At 42.0% G+C, this 16338-nt stretch overlaps 1 protein-coding gene across 1 annotated transcript; it reads left to right on the forward strand.

Moving 5' to 3' along the window:
* Positions 1 to 15821: 15821 nt before the first annotated feature.
* LOC138909741 (uncharacterized) lies at positions 15822 to 16338 on the forward strand. Its single transcript, XM_070200954.1, has 2 exons — positions 15822 to 16135; positions 16179 to 16338. Exons 1-2 carry the CDS (start codon positions 15822 to 15824, stop codon positions 16336 to 16338), a joined length of 474 nt encoding a protein of 157 aa, XP_070057055.1.

Here is a 16338-nt window from a genome sequence, read left to right on the forward strand (position 1 = left end):
ATCATAAAAACTATCAAATATAAACAATATCGACATAGATGAAGTATTACATGAAATAAGACGAAATTTACTGAGTTTTTTCCATGATAAATCATTTCCTACATGTTGCGATTAAAAGCGAGACAGAGGAAGGAAAAAAAGAAAAAATTATGAGAAGTACTTTTGAATTTTGAGCAGGAGATTGAAGATTCTAAATAACTGTGCATAAATCTGTTCTATTATAATCCCATCATTCAGTTATACTTTATTACATAAGTTTCTTTGCATACCTTATGTTGACATTGCACTTCACTTAGGCCAAATTAGAAAAGAGAAAATCCAGCTAAATTGAAAATTTAACCAAACAGACATTTAAATTCAATTGAAGGAACGGAACTTTACGGAAGAGCATAGAGTGGGCATACAGAAACTTAATGGATGAGCAAAATTAATCAAAATGGTAATTCTTTCATAGAGAGGAAAGAGACACTGAAGTAACAAACAATATAAACATTTAGATTTGTTAATTAGTCACCTGGGAAAGTTGGCCAAGGGTGATTGATAAAGCTTCTACATATATTCTAATACAGCAACGTCCATCGGTATAATTTATATCAGTAAGTGATAAAATTATGCAATGGGCATCTACTTTTACACAGTATAAATAACAGGCAAGTGAGACAATCAAAGGAAAAAGAAGAAGAAGAAGATAAGCAAGCAAGCAAAAAACTTACCCTTTTTAAGTAAGAAGCAAAGAACTCTAAATCTAACTTCTAGAAATTAATCAAATTACAATTCGACATGTCAAAGGAATTGAAATGGAACTAAATTTATGCGAACCAAATGGGGAAGTATCATTAAAGCCTCCAACTACGTGCCAGTGGCTCGAAGAGTAGTTTGCAAAGAAAGTAGGTAGTTTTTTCAATGCTCTTTCCGTTCAGGTAGAATCATCATCTATCCCTAATACTAAAACTTTTATTTGGTAGCTTTTTGGCTAGTTCGACTTCAGCTAATTTCTCCAAATGGGCATCAGTAAAGCTATGGCATGTAAAATCAAATTGAATTTTACTAAGAAAGGGAAAAAATCTCCTTATGATAGTACATGTTATGTGCTTTGTTCTTTGCCACCAAAATCTAGTCCAAAGATGACTTTGACCAAATCTATCTTGACTTTACAAATTCAAAGTATGAGTAACATATTGGACGAAATCATTTCAGAGAATATAGTGGCGATCAAGGAATCTTGAATTAATTACACATTAAGAGATACACTCAAGGAATTTCAGGGAGAAAAATTGATCAAGGAACAGTAGGTGAGATAATCAAACGAGAAAAAGAAGAAGACAAGCAATCAAACAAAAAGCTTACCCTTTTTTAAGTAAGAAGCAAAGAACTCCAAGAAAGTCAGTCCTCTAAGAAAAGTATCAAAACAACAGATATGTTTTTGATACGAATTAAAATGGAAGAGGTTGGAGCTACTGGTGGAGCTTGTACAAAAGGCTTGAAATGTTGCACCGTGAAGTTAGCGATATGCTGATTAGTTAACAAGTTTACTGGGTTAATTTCACTGATGGTCATCCAACTTATCATTTATTTCACAAAAGTCACTTATCTATCTTTCATCACTTAAAATTCACTCAACTTTACATTTGTAACTTAAAAGTCATTCTAGTTCAAAACCTATAAAATATCCTATAAAAATATGACATGGCATTAAATTTAATTAAAAAATCTAATTATAGTACCACATAAGCTTTAATGGACCATACCCAATTTAGACTCATTTCATCCACAATTTGATTTGACCCATAACCCAAATGGGTTTTAATATTTTGAACATTAGATATGGCATGGACCTATAAAATATCCAATAAAAAATATGACACGGCATTACATTTAATTAAAAAATTTAACAATAATGTCACATAAGCTTAAATAGACCATATCTAAGTTAGACACATTTTTTCCCGATTTGACCTATAACCAAAATGGGTTATTAATATTTGAATAATTAACTGGACTAGCACTTTGATTTTGTGGTTAATTTGTAGAAAAAGAAGTCTGAGAAATTTAAGAAAAATTAGGTCTTTTGAATTTATCTTTAGGTTTTGGTTGTACATTTACGGTCAATGACACAATACGTTGTCTCTTTCTTTTGTCCAAACTATCGCTATAGGTTGTCTACGATTGTGGTGTGTATTGACAACTTCTACTATGCAATTTCATTGTGGGTGTTTCTTACTGAGCAGTATTTTTGTCTGTTAGTATCGCTTAATAAGCAATATTTTGACTTTAATGGAATAGTAATTTGTGAAAATAAGTTCTTATTAGCTTGTTGTTCTTGTCTGTTAGTGGTACATTTATATGTTATGTGAGATTGATATGGTAGTATTTTAACTTCATAAAAAATTATAAAATGATATGAAGGATGCAAAAACTGGTTCTGTGCTAGTTCTGTTCATATTTTTAATGAAATTATAGGTGGTGGCATTAAGGTTATTATGTAACAAATAAAGTAAGATATTTTTAGCACAAAAAAATTATTCTCTTCTTTTCCTTCTAATGTTCAAAATATTAAAATCCATTTGAGTTATGGGTCAAATCAAATTGTGGATGAAATGGGTCTAAATTGGGTATGGGTCCATCAGCTTATGTGGCACTATAATTAGATTTTTTAATTAAATTTAATGTCATGTCATATTTTTATAGGATATTTTTTTAGGTTTTGAACTAGAATGACTTTTAAGTTACAAAGGTAAAGTTGAGTGACTTTTAAGTGATGAAAAATAGATAAATGACTTTTGTAAAATAAATGATTAAGTTGGATGACCATCAATGAAATTAACCCCAAGTTTACTTCTTGCAATTGATCCACTTAGTTTGCTTTATTATTTAATTAACCCATTGTAAGTTTTTCGTATTTCTTTTTAGTCCCTAGGCCCTTGCTCTAGTCTTTGAGCTATATGTATGAGCTCTACACTTTTCAGAGGGTTAGGAATGAGAACCTTGTCTTTATTTTTACTTTAGTTTTCTTAGCTTAGCAGTAGAATTTCTTCTTTTCTCCTTCAATTCTCCAGCTTTTGTAACAGTGGTATCAGAGAAATCATCCTCGCTCTGTGGGTAGTCACTAATGACATTCCAAAATCCTCTTTATGTCCCTAAAGCCACTTTCTGTCACTCTTTACAAGCTGTTCTACCTGCATTTCTTCCGCAGGATTTCAGCAATGCGACATATCTAGGTCATAATCCTTATGTTTATTGTAACCCTTATGGTTATAGCAATATGAGATATGGAAATTATAATGGTGGGTACCAGCATCAATCCAATCAAAACCCTCTATAAACTTCTAATTTCAGTCCACATCATTCTTTACAAGCCATTGATTTTCAGTCCTCTCATTATCTGTATCACTCACCGGAGGTTTTCCATGGTTGGACCACTGGAGTGATTCCAGACAAAGGCTACGCTATGGGTTCCCAGTCTGGTAATCGACAATCACATTTGTCGTTTCCACAGGAGCAACTTCTTAATAACACCGTTGTTGATAGTTATATTCCCGTCAAATTTCCGTTTGTTGAGAGGATTCCAACTGTTATTGGTAATAGTACCGGCAATTGTGCAATTTCTGCCATATCCAAGTTATTTTCAGAGCAGACAGGAATGGTGGAAGCTGACCATGGACTGGGTCGTCCAGCAAAGAACCTTGAATCGACGTCCTCATATGTTGTCGAAACTCAGCACCATCAAACCATATCTTTTCCTACCTCAGGATTTGCTACTAATCCTGACATTTTTCACAAGGTTTGTATTTCTGAAACTCTTAATTTTGGCATCACTTCTGTATGCAACAAAGATAATAGTCCCACACAAATGGAATTGGTGCTTGATGCGGATGGACTAGAGGATAACAGAGTCTTGTGAGATTGAGTTTTCTGCAGAGTCTTCACCCTTTTGCTGTGTATGGCAAAATGGTTTTTAGAACTCACGTGCAACAAGTGTTTGATGAAATGCTAATTATTGATCAACTAGAAAATGGAGCAATTGATTTTGTTGGGGAAGACTTTTGATACTGATTCTAATTTTGAGAATTCAATTTTGAACAATGTTGGGAAGCAAGAAGAAATGGTGGTAGAAGCAGGTCTTTCAATTCTTGAAGCTAAAGGTATGGGAATCGATGTAACGGCTAAAGTGAGACTGAAAAATATGAGCCTATTGGGGAGGCAAAAGGATGCACGACTAGGGAGCTAGGACCAGTACTAGAAACGCTAAATATAGGCAAGGCTTATAGTGTTTCTAGTTCAACCAAATGTACTTTTGATGGTGTTTGACCGAAGAATATAACTTCCGATTAAACTATTAAATTTATATAACAAGGGGTTAAATCTAGTTAAGAATAATAACTCTAGATACTAATCTTGAAAACGTATAGTAGATGGGACAACTCCCATAAATGGTTGATGACAATGAATGCAAAATATCCTTCAAGCGTGAACATTAATGGAGGTGTAACTAACAATAAATGGCAATAAATGGAAGTTAAGTAAATAAGGAGAAAGATTGACCTAATAATGAGTGGATTGAACGAATATTTCTCCTGACAATGATGAATGAAGATAAGTCCGAGATTCGTATGAATAATCTTCGGATCTGGTGGAAATGTGAGAATGATATGGCCTAGAATATTTATCAAAAGGTAGTCTTTGTATTTTTGCAAGAGAGAAACTCTTCGTTTCAAAAGTGTTCTTATCAGAATCAATATTACATGCCCCTATCATTGTCTCTTCTTTCTATATATATGGGACCTTTTTTCTTAGAAAACCCTAATAGTACAAATATTAGGAATATTCACTAGAATATTCCCTTTTTAATACTCTGTTCTGACAAATTAACCGTTACAAGTCTTATCATTAGCAGTCGATCTCGACCTCGACCCTTGTTGACATCTTGACCGCGATCTCTATAGATGTCGTGACCACGGCTCATATCGATGCCTCGGCCATTAATCTCGCTGTCTTGGGTGAGATCGGCCGATGACGTTCTTCAATGCCATTTTATGCTAAATATTCCAAAGGCAGATTTTTGGCCTATTCAGTTAGTCCCTCCGCTTATTAAGGCCGAGGTCGGACGGCCTTGATGAGCGGACTCTGTTTATCATTGTTTGAAGAAATTGGGAGAACAAATTGGGTAGCGGTGCTTTAGGCGAGGTGGCAGCATGACTTTTCGTAAGTTGCAAACTTTGGGGATGTAGCGTTTCAGAATAACGTCATGACATCATGCGTCATTATGACGCGTTTTCTCGATGCTTTGCGTCGTTTCTTGCGCCTCTGCCGTTTCGATAACTGAGCTGGGTAATGATGGTCTGATTTCTTGGTTTTGGCACTCGAACTCTTATAAATAAGGATTTGAGGCCATTTGTGTTTGTTTTTCTTTCATCTAATATCGAATCCTATGCGTTTCTCTCTTCCATTTTCCATATTGAATCCCTTGCATTTCTCTCTTCCATTTTCCATATTGAATCCGAGTCTTCATTTTGCTTCATCATTGCGTGTGCCCTCCCCCGATTCTAGTGACCATTGCTTCCAATTTCTGTGCTTATGACATCCTCCTTCGAGACTATGGTTAACGCAACCTCCGGTTCTGGTATGGAATCCAACCCTACCCCCTTGGTGGTACGCATGCCTCCTCATGGCGATGATGCTTCTGCTGCCCTCGAGGATGATAGATTTCCTACGGTGGAGGAAATAATTCCTCGTAGTGAAAAGCCTAGATCTGATTTTTCAAATTTACCCGAAGACGACCCTGAGGCCTCTGAATCGGTGATGAACGAGGTCGTTCTTGATGACTTTAGAGCGAAGTTCAAAATCCCGGCCCACATCGATCGGGTCCCGACGGGGCGTGATGTGGTGCAGATACATCGCCTCGGATACTGCGCGTTCTACGCATATCCATTCTATGTTTGCTACTCCTTTCCTTTTCTCCCCTTGGCGGAGGAATTCTGCCGCTACTATGGCCTCTGCCCGTCCTAACTTTCACCTTATATTTACAAACTCATCCGCATATTAACGAAATACGCGGAATTGGCTGGCCGCGGGATCTCTCTTCGCCACCTGATGCACCTCTTCGCACCTAATTTCTATAGGAGACGATGTTGCATCTTCGTCACCGAGGAAGTAAGAGTTTGGTAGTGAAGATTGACGATAAAGTAAATTGTCAATTCTGGATCAACTACTTCTTCACTAAGACCGAGGACGTGGTGGCCAACGCGAGTGGGTTTCCCGAGGCTTGGAACTATGCCCGTAAGTCTCTTGCTAAGCATTTATTTTGCCTGCTTTAATCGTAATCTAATATCTCGTCTTTTCCTCGCTTAGCCGAGACTTTGCCCCTTCCTTTGGTTGTAGATATTCATGACTGTGTCAGCCAAGTCTTGCCTCACACGGTGGAGATTCGCGAATGGCCTGCTTTTATCAAGAAATTCGTGCCCAAGATTTCAATGAGCGGTGAGTTTGTTCATTCTATTTTGATCTCATAGTCACTCGTTACAATTTTGAGCATGACGTGACAGTTCTTCAATTTTTCTTTTGCAGCCCGAGGACCTTCGAGAAGGCAGAAGGCTCCCGCTCCGACATTCCGTAAGAAGAAAGTTGCTTCTATTCTTTCTACGGTGGCGAGGCCTGCTCGGTTGTCGACTACTGCAGCAGGGCTTTCGACTTCCCCTTTAAGTTATCTAATAATGAGGATGATGAGGAATGATCATCACCGAATGATGATAACTCGCTTTTTCGCAAGAGGTAATTTGTAGATATTGGCGGAAAAGCTGCTCGTGCGGGGGTTCGGTGATGGCGGATTTTGTTGTACGAGAAACGGCGACCATTGACCTTGGAGATGGCGCTGAGCTGCCGACTATGATCTCGCCGTCGTCGGAGGCTGAGGGATGTACGCTGCTCCCTGAGGCCGTAATGGATTTTTAGGGGCCGTCGGCGAGAGTCCCTGACGCCCTACGAGAGGACGAGCCATCGACCTCGTTACCAGCAGAGGACCATTCTTCCCGGGTTGACATAAAGGGGAAAAGTGTAGCCGAAGAAGGCTATGAGATGGGCTCTGATGTGTACGCCGAGGAATTTAGGATGATGGGGGAAGGACTCACCAGGCTCGAGGTGAGATTGGAGGGGAGCACGCGGACTATTGCGATCCCTTTGGACCGGGATCTTCTAGTTAATACAGAGGACTTGGTCCCCTATGTTCCGATGTGGAGGGTAAGACCCTCGAGAAACTGAAGGACGATACTTTGTTGAGGAGCACAGTTGGCCTCACTCTTAGGGTAAGCCTTTGATCTTTCTTCATTTTTTATGCTTTCTTCGTTTTGTATGTTGGATCCGATTTTGTTCTTACTCGCTCTGGCTTTCTTTCAGACCGTGATCTTGGAGATCGAGAGCGCCCACTGAGAGGACAGGCGTAAGGCCATTTTCCATAAGATGGAGCAAAAATATTGCGAATATAGTGATAAGCACCGCGAGCTTTGCAGGCAGCTTGGTAGGAGCAGCAATTTACGGGCCCTCCGAGATGAACTGAAGGAGAATGATGACGAGTTGGTGAGGGTCATCGGAAAATGTAGTGAACTTGAGGGGGTGTTGAGGGACAAAAAAGAGGAGCTCGAGGTGAGCAAGGGGGTCGAGGCCCAATGTGTCGATCTTCAAGCCCAAGTAGTCTCATTGCGCACCGAGCTCGAGGAGTGTCAGCTCCAAGTGGTCGTTTTCAGAGGCGGAGCTAGGGATTTAAGTGTGTGGGTTCTAAATTTTAAAATAAAACACTGCTTTCAGCGGGAATCGAACCCCCATCTTTCCCAGCGAACCCACAGCCCTTACCATTGAACCAAGACCCCTTTTGTTACTGGATTCGGCAGTATATATTTATATAGATTTAGTAAATATTTCAATACAAATACAGGGTTCCGAAAAAAGTCACTGGGTTTGCCCAAACCCACACCCACTATTGTAGCTCCGCCCCTTGTCGCTTTGAGTGGCGAGGTCGCCGAGAAGGTAGTGGGTTTGGAGAAGGCAAAGTCGGCTCAGTTATCGGCTGTGAGGAAAACGGAGGCTTTAGAGGTCGCTATCTATGTTCTCCATTTTGAGTGGGATTGCACTTTGGAGACGGCTAGGCTCAAAGAGGAGAGACTTGATGAGCGGATAGGGGAGTTAGAAAAAGAAGCTTTGGGCCTTAGCGATCGAGTTGCCGCTCTTGAGGCCGAGAAGGTGTAGTTATTGGCTCAGCCGTTCTCCTCCCGCGTTTCTTCTTTTCCTGATATTCCTCAGAATTTATACGATGAGTGGATTCACGCCAAGGCTCAACTGGATATATTCAGGGATCTGATGGGGGCGGGGGAGATTTCAGAAGCCGTCTTCGAGGATGCACGTGTTAAAGGGCGTAACGCTCGATTTGCTTGTGGCTACGATCCCGCTACACCGGAAGCTGGCGATGATAAGGAAGGTGCGAGCCCGGATCGGATTGAACAGGGTGCATGGTATGAGGATGAATATCTTGTTGGCGAAGGCGATGAGATGGGTGAAGATGGTCTGGCGATCAAGCGGGTGGCGCTGCTGAGCCGGGTGGCGATTAGTTCTTTTTTTTGACTTAGTCGCGGACGTGTGTACTTTTGTAGGCATGCAGCCTTTGTAAAAAACTATATAGTATGAAATGTTAGTTTTGTTATTCGTACCTGGCATCTTTTCTTTGTTCGGATTTGTGCGTTTTTCTTATTTTGTTGCTTGATTGCCTCTGTCGTAACAAATTTGTTTGTGGACCGAATAGTTGTTTATTCGAACGAGGTCGAATGTCACCTTTAATTAATTGAGGTCGTAGGCTGAATAGGTATTTATTCGAATGAGGTCGAATGTAACCTTATATTAATTAAATGAGGTCGTGGGCCGAGTAGGTGTTAATTCGAACGAGGTCGAATGTAACCTTATATTAATTGAAGTCGTGGGCCAATTAGGTGTTAATTCGAACGAGGTCGAATGTAACCTTATATTAATTAAATGAGGCCGTGGGTCGAGTGTTAATTCGAATAAGGTCGGATGTAACCTTATATTGAGGTCGTGGGCCGATTAGGTGTTTGTTCGAACGAGGTCGAATGTAACCTTATATTAATTAACTGAGGTCGTAGGCCGAGTAGGTGTTAATTCGAATGAGGTCGAATGTAACCTTATATTGAGGCCGTGGGCTGATTAGGTATTTGTTCGAACGAGGTCGAATATAACCTTTACTTAATTGAGGCCGTGGGCCGAATAGGTGTTTATTCGAACGAGGTCGAATATAACCTTATATTAATTAAATGAGGTCGTGGACCGAGTAGGTGTTAATTCGAACGGGGTCGAATATAACCTTATATTAATTGAAGTCGTGGGCCGATTAGGTGTTAATTCGAACGAAGTCGAATGTAACCTTATATTAATTAAATGAGGTCGTGGGCCGAGTAGGTGTTAATTCGAACGAGGTTGAATGTAACCTTATATTGAGGTTGTGGGCTGATTAGGTGTTTGTTCGAACGAGGTCGAATGTAACCTTTACTAGGGGAGAGCGGGGGTAAACATGTGCTTGTGCTTTATTCATATTCTTGGAGAGATTTACATATTTTCCGGGTGTTGGCTGGTAGTTCAGTCCCAGTCTATCTAGTCCCTTCTTTGGTCGAATTGGAAAAATAGTGAAAGATAGAGCAATGAACTATTCGATCAATGCCCTCATCTAGGCACACTTCAATCCCGAAGTATCCCTGTCCTTGCCTCATTAAAAACCTCCTTGAGAAAACCTAATTGGGACAAAACTCGAGTAAGGGAAAAAGAGTGCAACTTTGGGGACCTCGTCCTTTAAAAGTTGAAGTACTTGCGGTGTGTAATGTTCTAGTTGTTGGTAGTCATTTTCCTTCCATTGTTTCTAGTGTGAATGACCCTTTGCCTACCGCTGCCGTGATTTTGTAGGGGCCGTCCTATTTTGTTCCTAGTTTTCCTTCTCGTGGGTCTTTGCTTACTTGTGTTTTAGCTTTCAGCACGTAGTCCCCGACTTTAAGCGGCCTGATTTTTGCTCTTTTGTTATAGTAGCGTTCTGCTTGCTGTTTTTGGGCGACCATTCTCACGTAGGCCATATCTCTTCATTCCTCGACTTCATCGAGCTCCTGCCTTCTACTGTCATCGTTCTGGGGTTCGCTTTCACGGAAGTATCTTTGGCTGGGCTCTCCGACCTCGACTGGTATTACTGCATCAGTCCCATAAACTAACGAGTATGGCGTTTCACCTGTGCTCGTTTTTGGCGTTGTTCGGTAGGCCCAAAGTACTTCTGGTAATATTTCCAGCCACAGTCCTTTGGCGTCTTCGAGCTTATTTTTCATGATGTTCAGTATTTACTTGTTGGAGGATTCCCCTTGCCCGTTACCCGCGGGGTGGTACGACGTTGACAGTATTCTTTTGATGTACCATTTTTCGAAAAAGTCGGTGACCTTCTTTCCTGCAAATTGAGGTCCGTTGTCGCAGTTGATTTCTTTGGGGAGACCAAAACGGCATATGATGTTCTTCCATATGAAGGCGATTACTTCATGTTCGCGTATTTAGGCGAATGCTCCTGCTTCTACCCATTTAGAGAAATAGTCAGTTAAAACTAAGAGAAATCATACGTTACCTCATCCGGCCGGGAGGGGGCCTACGATATCCATTCCCCATTTGATGAATGGCCAAGGGGAAGTTTCTGAGTGTAGGTGTTCGCCTGCTTGGTGGATCATTGGGGCGTACTTCTAGCATTGCTGGCATTTTTTTATGAAATTTGCGGCCTCTTTTTCATGGTAGGCCAATAGTATCCTGCTTGTATGAGGCACCTAACCAAAGCTCGATTACCGGAATGAGCTCCACAGTGACCTTCGTACACTTCTTCAAGGACGCGTAGCGTCTGATTTGGGCCCAAGCATTTCACTAGGGGCGCCATATGTCCTTTTGTACAAGTCGTTGTGAACAAGGTTGTACCTGGCCACTTGCATTCGCAGCTTCTTAGCCTCTTTTTTTCACTGGGGAGTGTGTTGTCCTGCAAATATGTAATAATACGGTTGCGCCAGTCCCAAGTAAGGTTTATAGTTCTTACCTCGATTTGGTATATCGAAGAGTTGAGGAGGTGGACCATATTTCGGTCTCCGATTGTGATGTTTTTGGTTGCTGCCGCTAATTTGGCGAGGTCGTCTGCCTCAATATTTTGTTCTCGGGGAATCTGGTCGAGCTGAGCTTCGTCGAACTCGGGTAGTAGTTTGCATATTTTGGTCTGGTATTTTTGTAACCTCTGCTCCTTGATTTGGAAAGTCCCTGTGACTTGGTTGACCACGAGCTGAAAGTCGCAATGCATCCTTAGTCGCTTTGCTCCGTATTTGAGTGCTAGTCTTAATCCTATAATTACGGCCCCATACTCGGCCTCGTTGTTAGTCATGTCCGGGCATCTTATGGACTGGCGAATCACTTTGCCTGTTGGGGCTTCGAGTACAAGTCCCAGCTCGGACCCCGATACGTTAGATGCACCGTCAGTGTATTCATCCAGAGGTCGTGTATTTGGGAAGGAGTGTGGACGGCTTCCTTTTCGACTTCGGGAAATATGTGCGCACTGAAGTCGGCGAGGACCTGAGACTTTATTGTCGTTCGCGGTCGATATGTAAAATGAGACTTTATTGTAGTTCAATAGCCCATTTGGCCAATCTGCCCGAAAGTTCGGGTTTGTGCAAAATGCTTTTTAGGGGGAAAGTTGTGATGACTGAGATGGGATGGCATTGAAATAGGGTCTAAGCTTCCGTGAAGCTACGACTAAGGCCAGGGCTAGTTTTTCAAGGTGGGGGTACCTCATCTCGGCGTCGACCAGCGTTTTGCTAATGTAATAGATGGGAGATTGCGTACCTTTATTTTCTTGGACTAAGACAGCGCTCATAGCTACCTCGGACACGGCGAGATAAATAAGAAGAGGTTGTCCTGGTTCCGGTTTTGAGAGCAACGGTGTAACGACCCGGCCGGTTGTTTTGATTATTATAACCGCATTCCCCCATTTACTGCTCAATTTATTCTTTATAATTGTTTTATGACTTACTGGGTTAGTGGATTCGGGTCCGGAAGGAATTCGAAGTGAAATGAGACACTTTGTCTTATAATTAAAAATTTAAGTTAGAAAAGTGGACCGGATATGGACCTATGTGTAAACGACCTCGAATTTAAATTTTGATGATCCCATTAGCCCATAGGGTGATTTTGAGCTTAGGAGCGTGTCCGAAATACTATTTGGAGGTCCGTATAGGAATTAGGCTTGAAATGCCGAAAGTTGAATTTTTGGGAAGTTTGACCGAGGGGTTGACTTTTTGATAACGGGGTCGAAATCCGATTCTAAAAATTTGAGTACCTCCATTATGTCATTTATGACTTGTGCACAAAATTTGAGGTAAATCGGACGTGATTTGATAGGTTCCGGAGTCATTTGTAGAAATTAAAAATTTCAAAGTTCATTAAGCTTGAATTGGGGTGTAATTCATGGTTTTAGCATTGTTTGAGGTGATTTGAGGGTTCGACTAAGTCCGTATGATGTTTTAGGACTTTTTGGTATATTTGGTTGAGGTCCCGAGGGGCTCGGGTAAGTTTTGGATGGTTAACGGATCATTTTTGGCCTTGGTGAGATTGCTGATATCTGCTGCTATATTTTTCTGATTTTCTCTTTCGCGTTCGCGAGTGGGCCCTCGCGTTCGCGAAGAGTGTTTTCTGAGTGTGAGGTTTTGTTCTTCGCATCCGCGAAGGTATGATCTGTGTGTGCATCGCGAATGCGTGGTAGGTGTCGCGTTCGCGAAGAGGAGTGAGGCTATTGGGGACCCCCGGGTCCTTGTTCTACGTGTTCGCGAGGTGGCGTTCGCGTTTGCGAAGGTCTGAGCTGGTAAAGCTTCGCGTTCGCAAAGTCGTGGTCGCGTTCACGAAGGGTTAGATTTGCAAAGCTTCGCGTTCGCGAAGCCACGGTCGCATTCGCAAAGTGTTAAAATTATGGGCAATCGAATGGTGTTTTGCGAACGCGAGGGACCTGTCGCGTTTGCGAAGAAAAGAGGCCTGGACAGAGAGTTTAAGTTCTGAAAATGGGACTTCATCCCATTTTTAATTTTTGACGGATTTAAGCTCGGGAAGAGGCGATTTTTGGGAGTTTTTCAAGGAAAACAACAGGGTAAGTGTTCTTAACTCAATATTGGTTAAATTACCCGAAACCATGGTTGTTTTTAACATTTAATTGGCGAATTAAGTTGGAAAAGTTTGAAAACCCTCTTAGTTTAAATTGAAGATTTGAGGGTCGAGTTGGGGTCGGATTTTGATAAGATTGGTAACGTTAGACTCGTGGTTGAATGGGCTTTCGGATTTTGTAACTTTTGTCGAGTTCCGAGACGTGGGCCCCACGGGCAATTTTTGAGCTTATTTTTGGATTTTTATGGAAAATTATTATTTTCTTATGGAATTAATTCTAATAAATTTTATTGACTGAAACAAATTATTTATGGCCAGATTCGAGGCGTTTTGAGACCAATTCACGAGGAAAGGACATTTCAGAATAAGAATTTTACGGCTTGAAGTAAGTAACAGTTTTAAATCTGGTCCTGAGGGTATGAAACCCCGGATTTTGGTATCATGTGATTATTTTGGAGGTGACGCACATGCTAGGTGATGGGCGTGTGGGCATGCACCGAAGGAATTGTGACTTGGTCCGTCCCAGGAAACTGTAAAGTTGAATAATTTGTTGTTAGCTATATGCTCTCTATGTGTTGATAAAATTTGACGGTAAATCATGTTAGAAATCATGCTTAGGCTATGTGATAGTACTGTTGGGACCCACAGAGGTCGCGTACTTGTTGAATTGCCTGCTAAATGCTATATGTACTCAGTCTCAGCTTTTACTTGCACATTTTATCTCAGTCTTTGTTATTATTATTGATACATCATATCATTGTTGTTTGGGCTAATTTTATGATTATTAAGAGCCCGAGAGACTGGAGAGGTTTATGACTGAGTGAGGCTGAGGGCCTGATTGTGAGGATATGTTTTTGGGATCGGGCTACACGCCGCAGCAGGCCATGTTGGCTTTATATATATTATACTATAGCACGTGAGTTGGCCGTGCAGCACGTGAGTTGGTCGTGCGGATCCTTATATTATACTATAGCACGTGAGTTGGCCGTGGAGCATGTGAGTTGGCCGTGCGGATCCAGATATTTATATTATGGCACGTGAGTTGTCCGTGTAGCATGTGAGTTGTCCGTGCAGCACGTGAGTTATCCGTGCAGTTTATAGCGCTTGGACTGTAGGAGCCCCTCCGGAGTCTGTACACCCCCAGTAAGCGCGGGTACCCATTGAGAGTGAGTGATGAGGGCTGGGAGCCCAGGGAGTGATGAGGGCTGGGAGCCCAGTGAGTGATGGTTGTCCTAAGAGGTTGTACTTGATTTTCATTTGTTGTTGCACTTAGTTGCTATCTGTCATTGTTATGAAATCTCTAAAAGATTGTTGATATACGGATTACATGAATAGGAACTGTATAAAAATTGATTTGACATTAAACTACCAGATTTGATAGCATGTATATTCTTTGCTGGAATTACTGAAAATGAACCATAACTGTGTAGCTCGTTACTATCTTCAGTTCCTTATTTATTATTGTTACTTGCTGAGTTGGTTGTACTCATACTACACCATGCACTTCGTGTGCAGATCCAAGTGTTCCCGGATATAGCGGGTGTTGATCCTTTCACGCGATTGATTTTCAGGAGATTTTGAGGTAGCTGTCGTGTTCCGCAGACCTTGTCTCTCCTTCTCTATCTCTTTGTTTACTGTATTTGGTCTCAGACTATTATATATAGATTATATTTTCCAGACTTGTATTCATATTAGATGCTCATATACTCAGTGACACCAGGTTTTGGGAAGTGTTTGTATTGTATTTAAATATTATATTTTCAACCTTAAAGAGGAGTTTTGGTTTATTGAGATTTTCGGCTTGCCTAGTATCGAGATAGGCGCCATCACGACAAGTTAGGATTTTGGGTCGTGACAAGTTGGTATCATAGCCTAGGTTACATAGGTCTCACGAGTCATGAGCACGTTTAGTAGAGTCTTGCGGATCGGTACGGAGACGTCTGTACTTATCTTCGAGAGGCTGCAGAACCCTTAGGAAAATTTTACTTTCTTGTATTCTGTCGTGCGAATTTGTTGATTCTCGAAACTAAATTTTTGCTATTTTATTCTCTCACAGATGGTGAGGACACGTACTACCGGATCGGACGGTCAGCCACCAGTGCTACCAGTTAGGGCCGCGAGAGGTCGGGGCTGTGGTAGAGGTCGGGGCCGAGGTAGAGGTCGAGGTGTAGCTCGTACCACAATTGGTCCAGCACATGTAGTACCACCAGTTGCTCCAGCTCAGGAGCAGATTACGGATATAGCTGAGCCGACAGGATCAGCTCAGGCACCAGCTGTGCCCATTGAGATTGCAGGCATTCAGGAGACTTTGGCCTAGATATTGGCAGCCTGCACTGACTGGTCTTGCTCAGGTGGTTTCGGCTCAGGCCGCACCTGCCACTTCTCAGGCCGGGGGAGGTACTCATACCCCTGTTGCCCGTACTCCAGACCAGGTAGTACAGGGACTTCAGATACCGGGGGCACTACCAGTCCAGCCGGTTGCAGCTGCTCAGGTCCCGGTAGTTCCTATTATGGCAGATGATGAGCAGAGGAGACTTGAGAGATTTGAGAGGCTCCGACCTCCACCATTTAGCGGTACTGAGTCAGAGGATGCTCAGGATTTTCTGGATAGGTGTCAACGGATGCTTGGGACAGCGGGTATTCTGGAGACCAGTAGGGTCTCATACACAACTTTTCAGTTTTCTCGGGTTGCATTCAGATGGTGGGAGACCTACGAGAGGCATAGGCCTATTGGCGTAGCACCCCTTACTTGGCATCAGTTCTCCGTGGTCTTTTTGGAGAAGTTCGTACCTCAGTCCCACAGAGAAGAGCTGCGCAGACAGTTTGAACAGCTTCGCCAGGATGATATGTCAGTGACGCGGTACGAGATGAGATTTTCTGAGCTGGCTCGTCACGCAGTCTGGTTGGTTCCCACTGATAGGGAGAGGATTAGGAGGTATTGATGGCCTCACATATCAGTTGCGGTTACTTATGACTAGGCAGAGAATATCTAGTGCTACTTTTGATGAGGTAGTGGACATTGGTCGGCAGATAGAGATGGTTCGTAACCAGGAACATGGAGAGAGAGAAGCTAAGAGGCCTCGTGGTCCGAGTGATTACAGTGGTGTTCCTTCAGGGGGGTCAATTTTACCGTGGTAG

The sequence above is a fragment of the Nicotiana tomentosiformis genome, chromosome 4 (assembly GCF_000390325.3).
Source record: "Nicotiana tomentosiformis chromosome 4, ASM39032v3, whole genome shotgun sequence".
NCBI classification, from domain to species: Eukaryota; Viridiplantae; Streptophyta; class Magnoliopsida; order Solanales; family Solanaceae; genus Nicotiana; species Nicotiana tomentosiformis.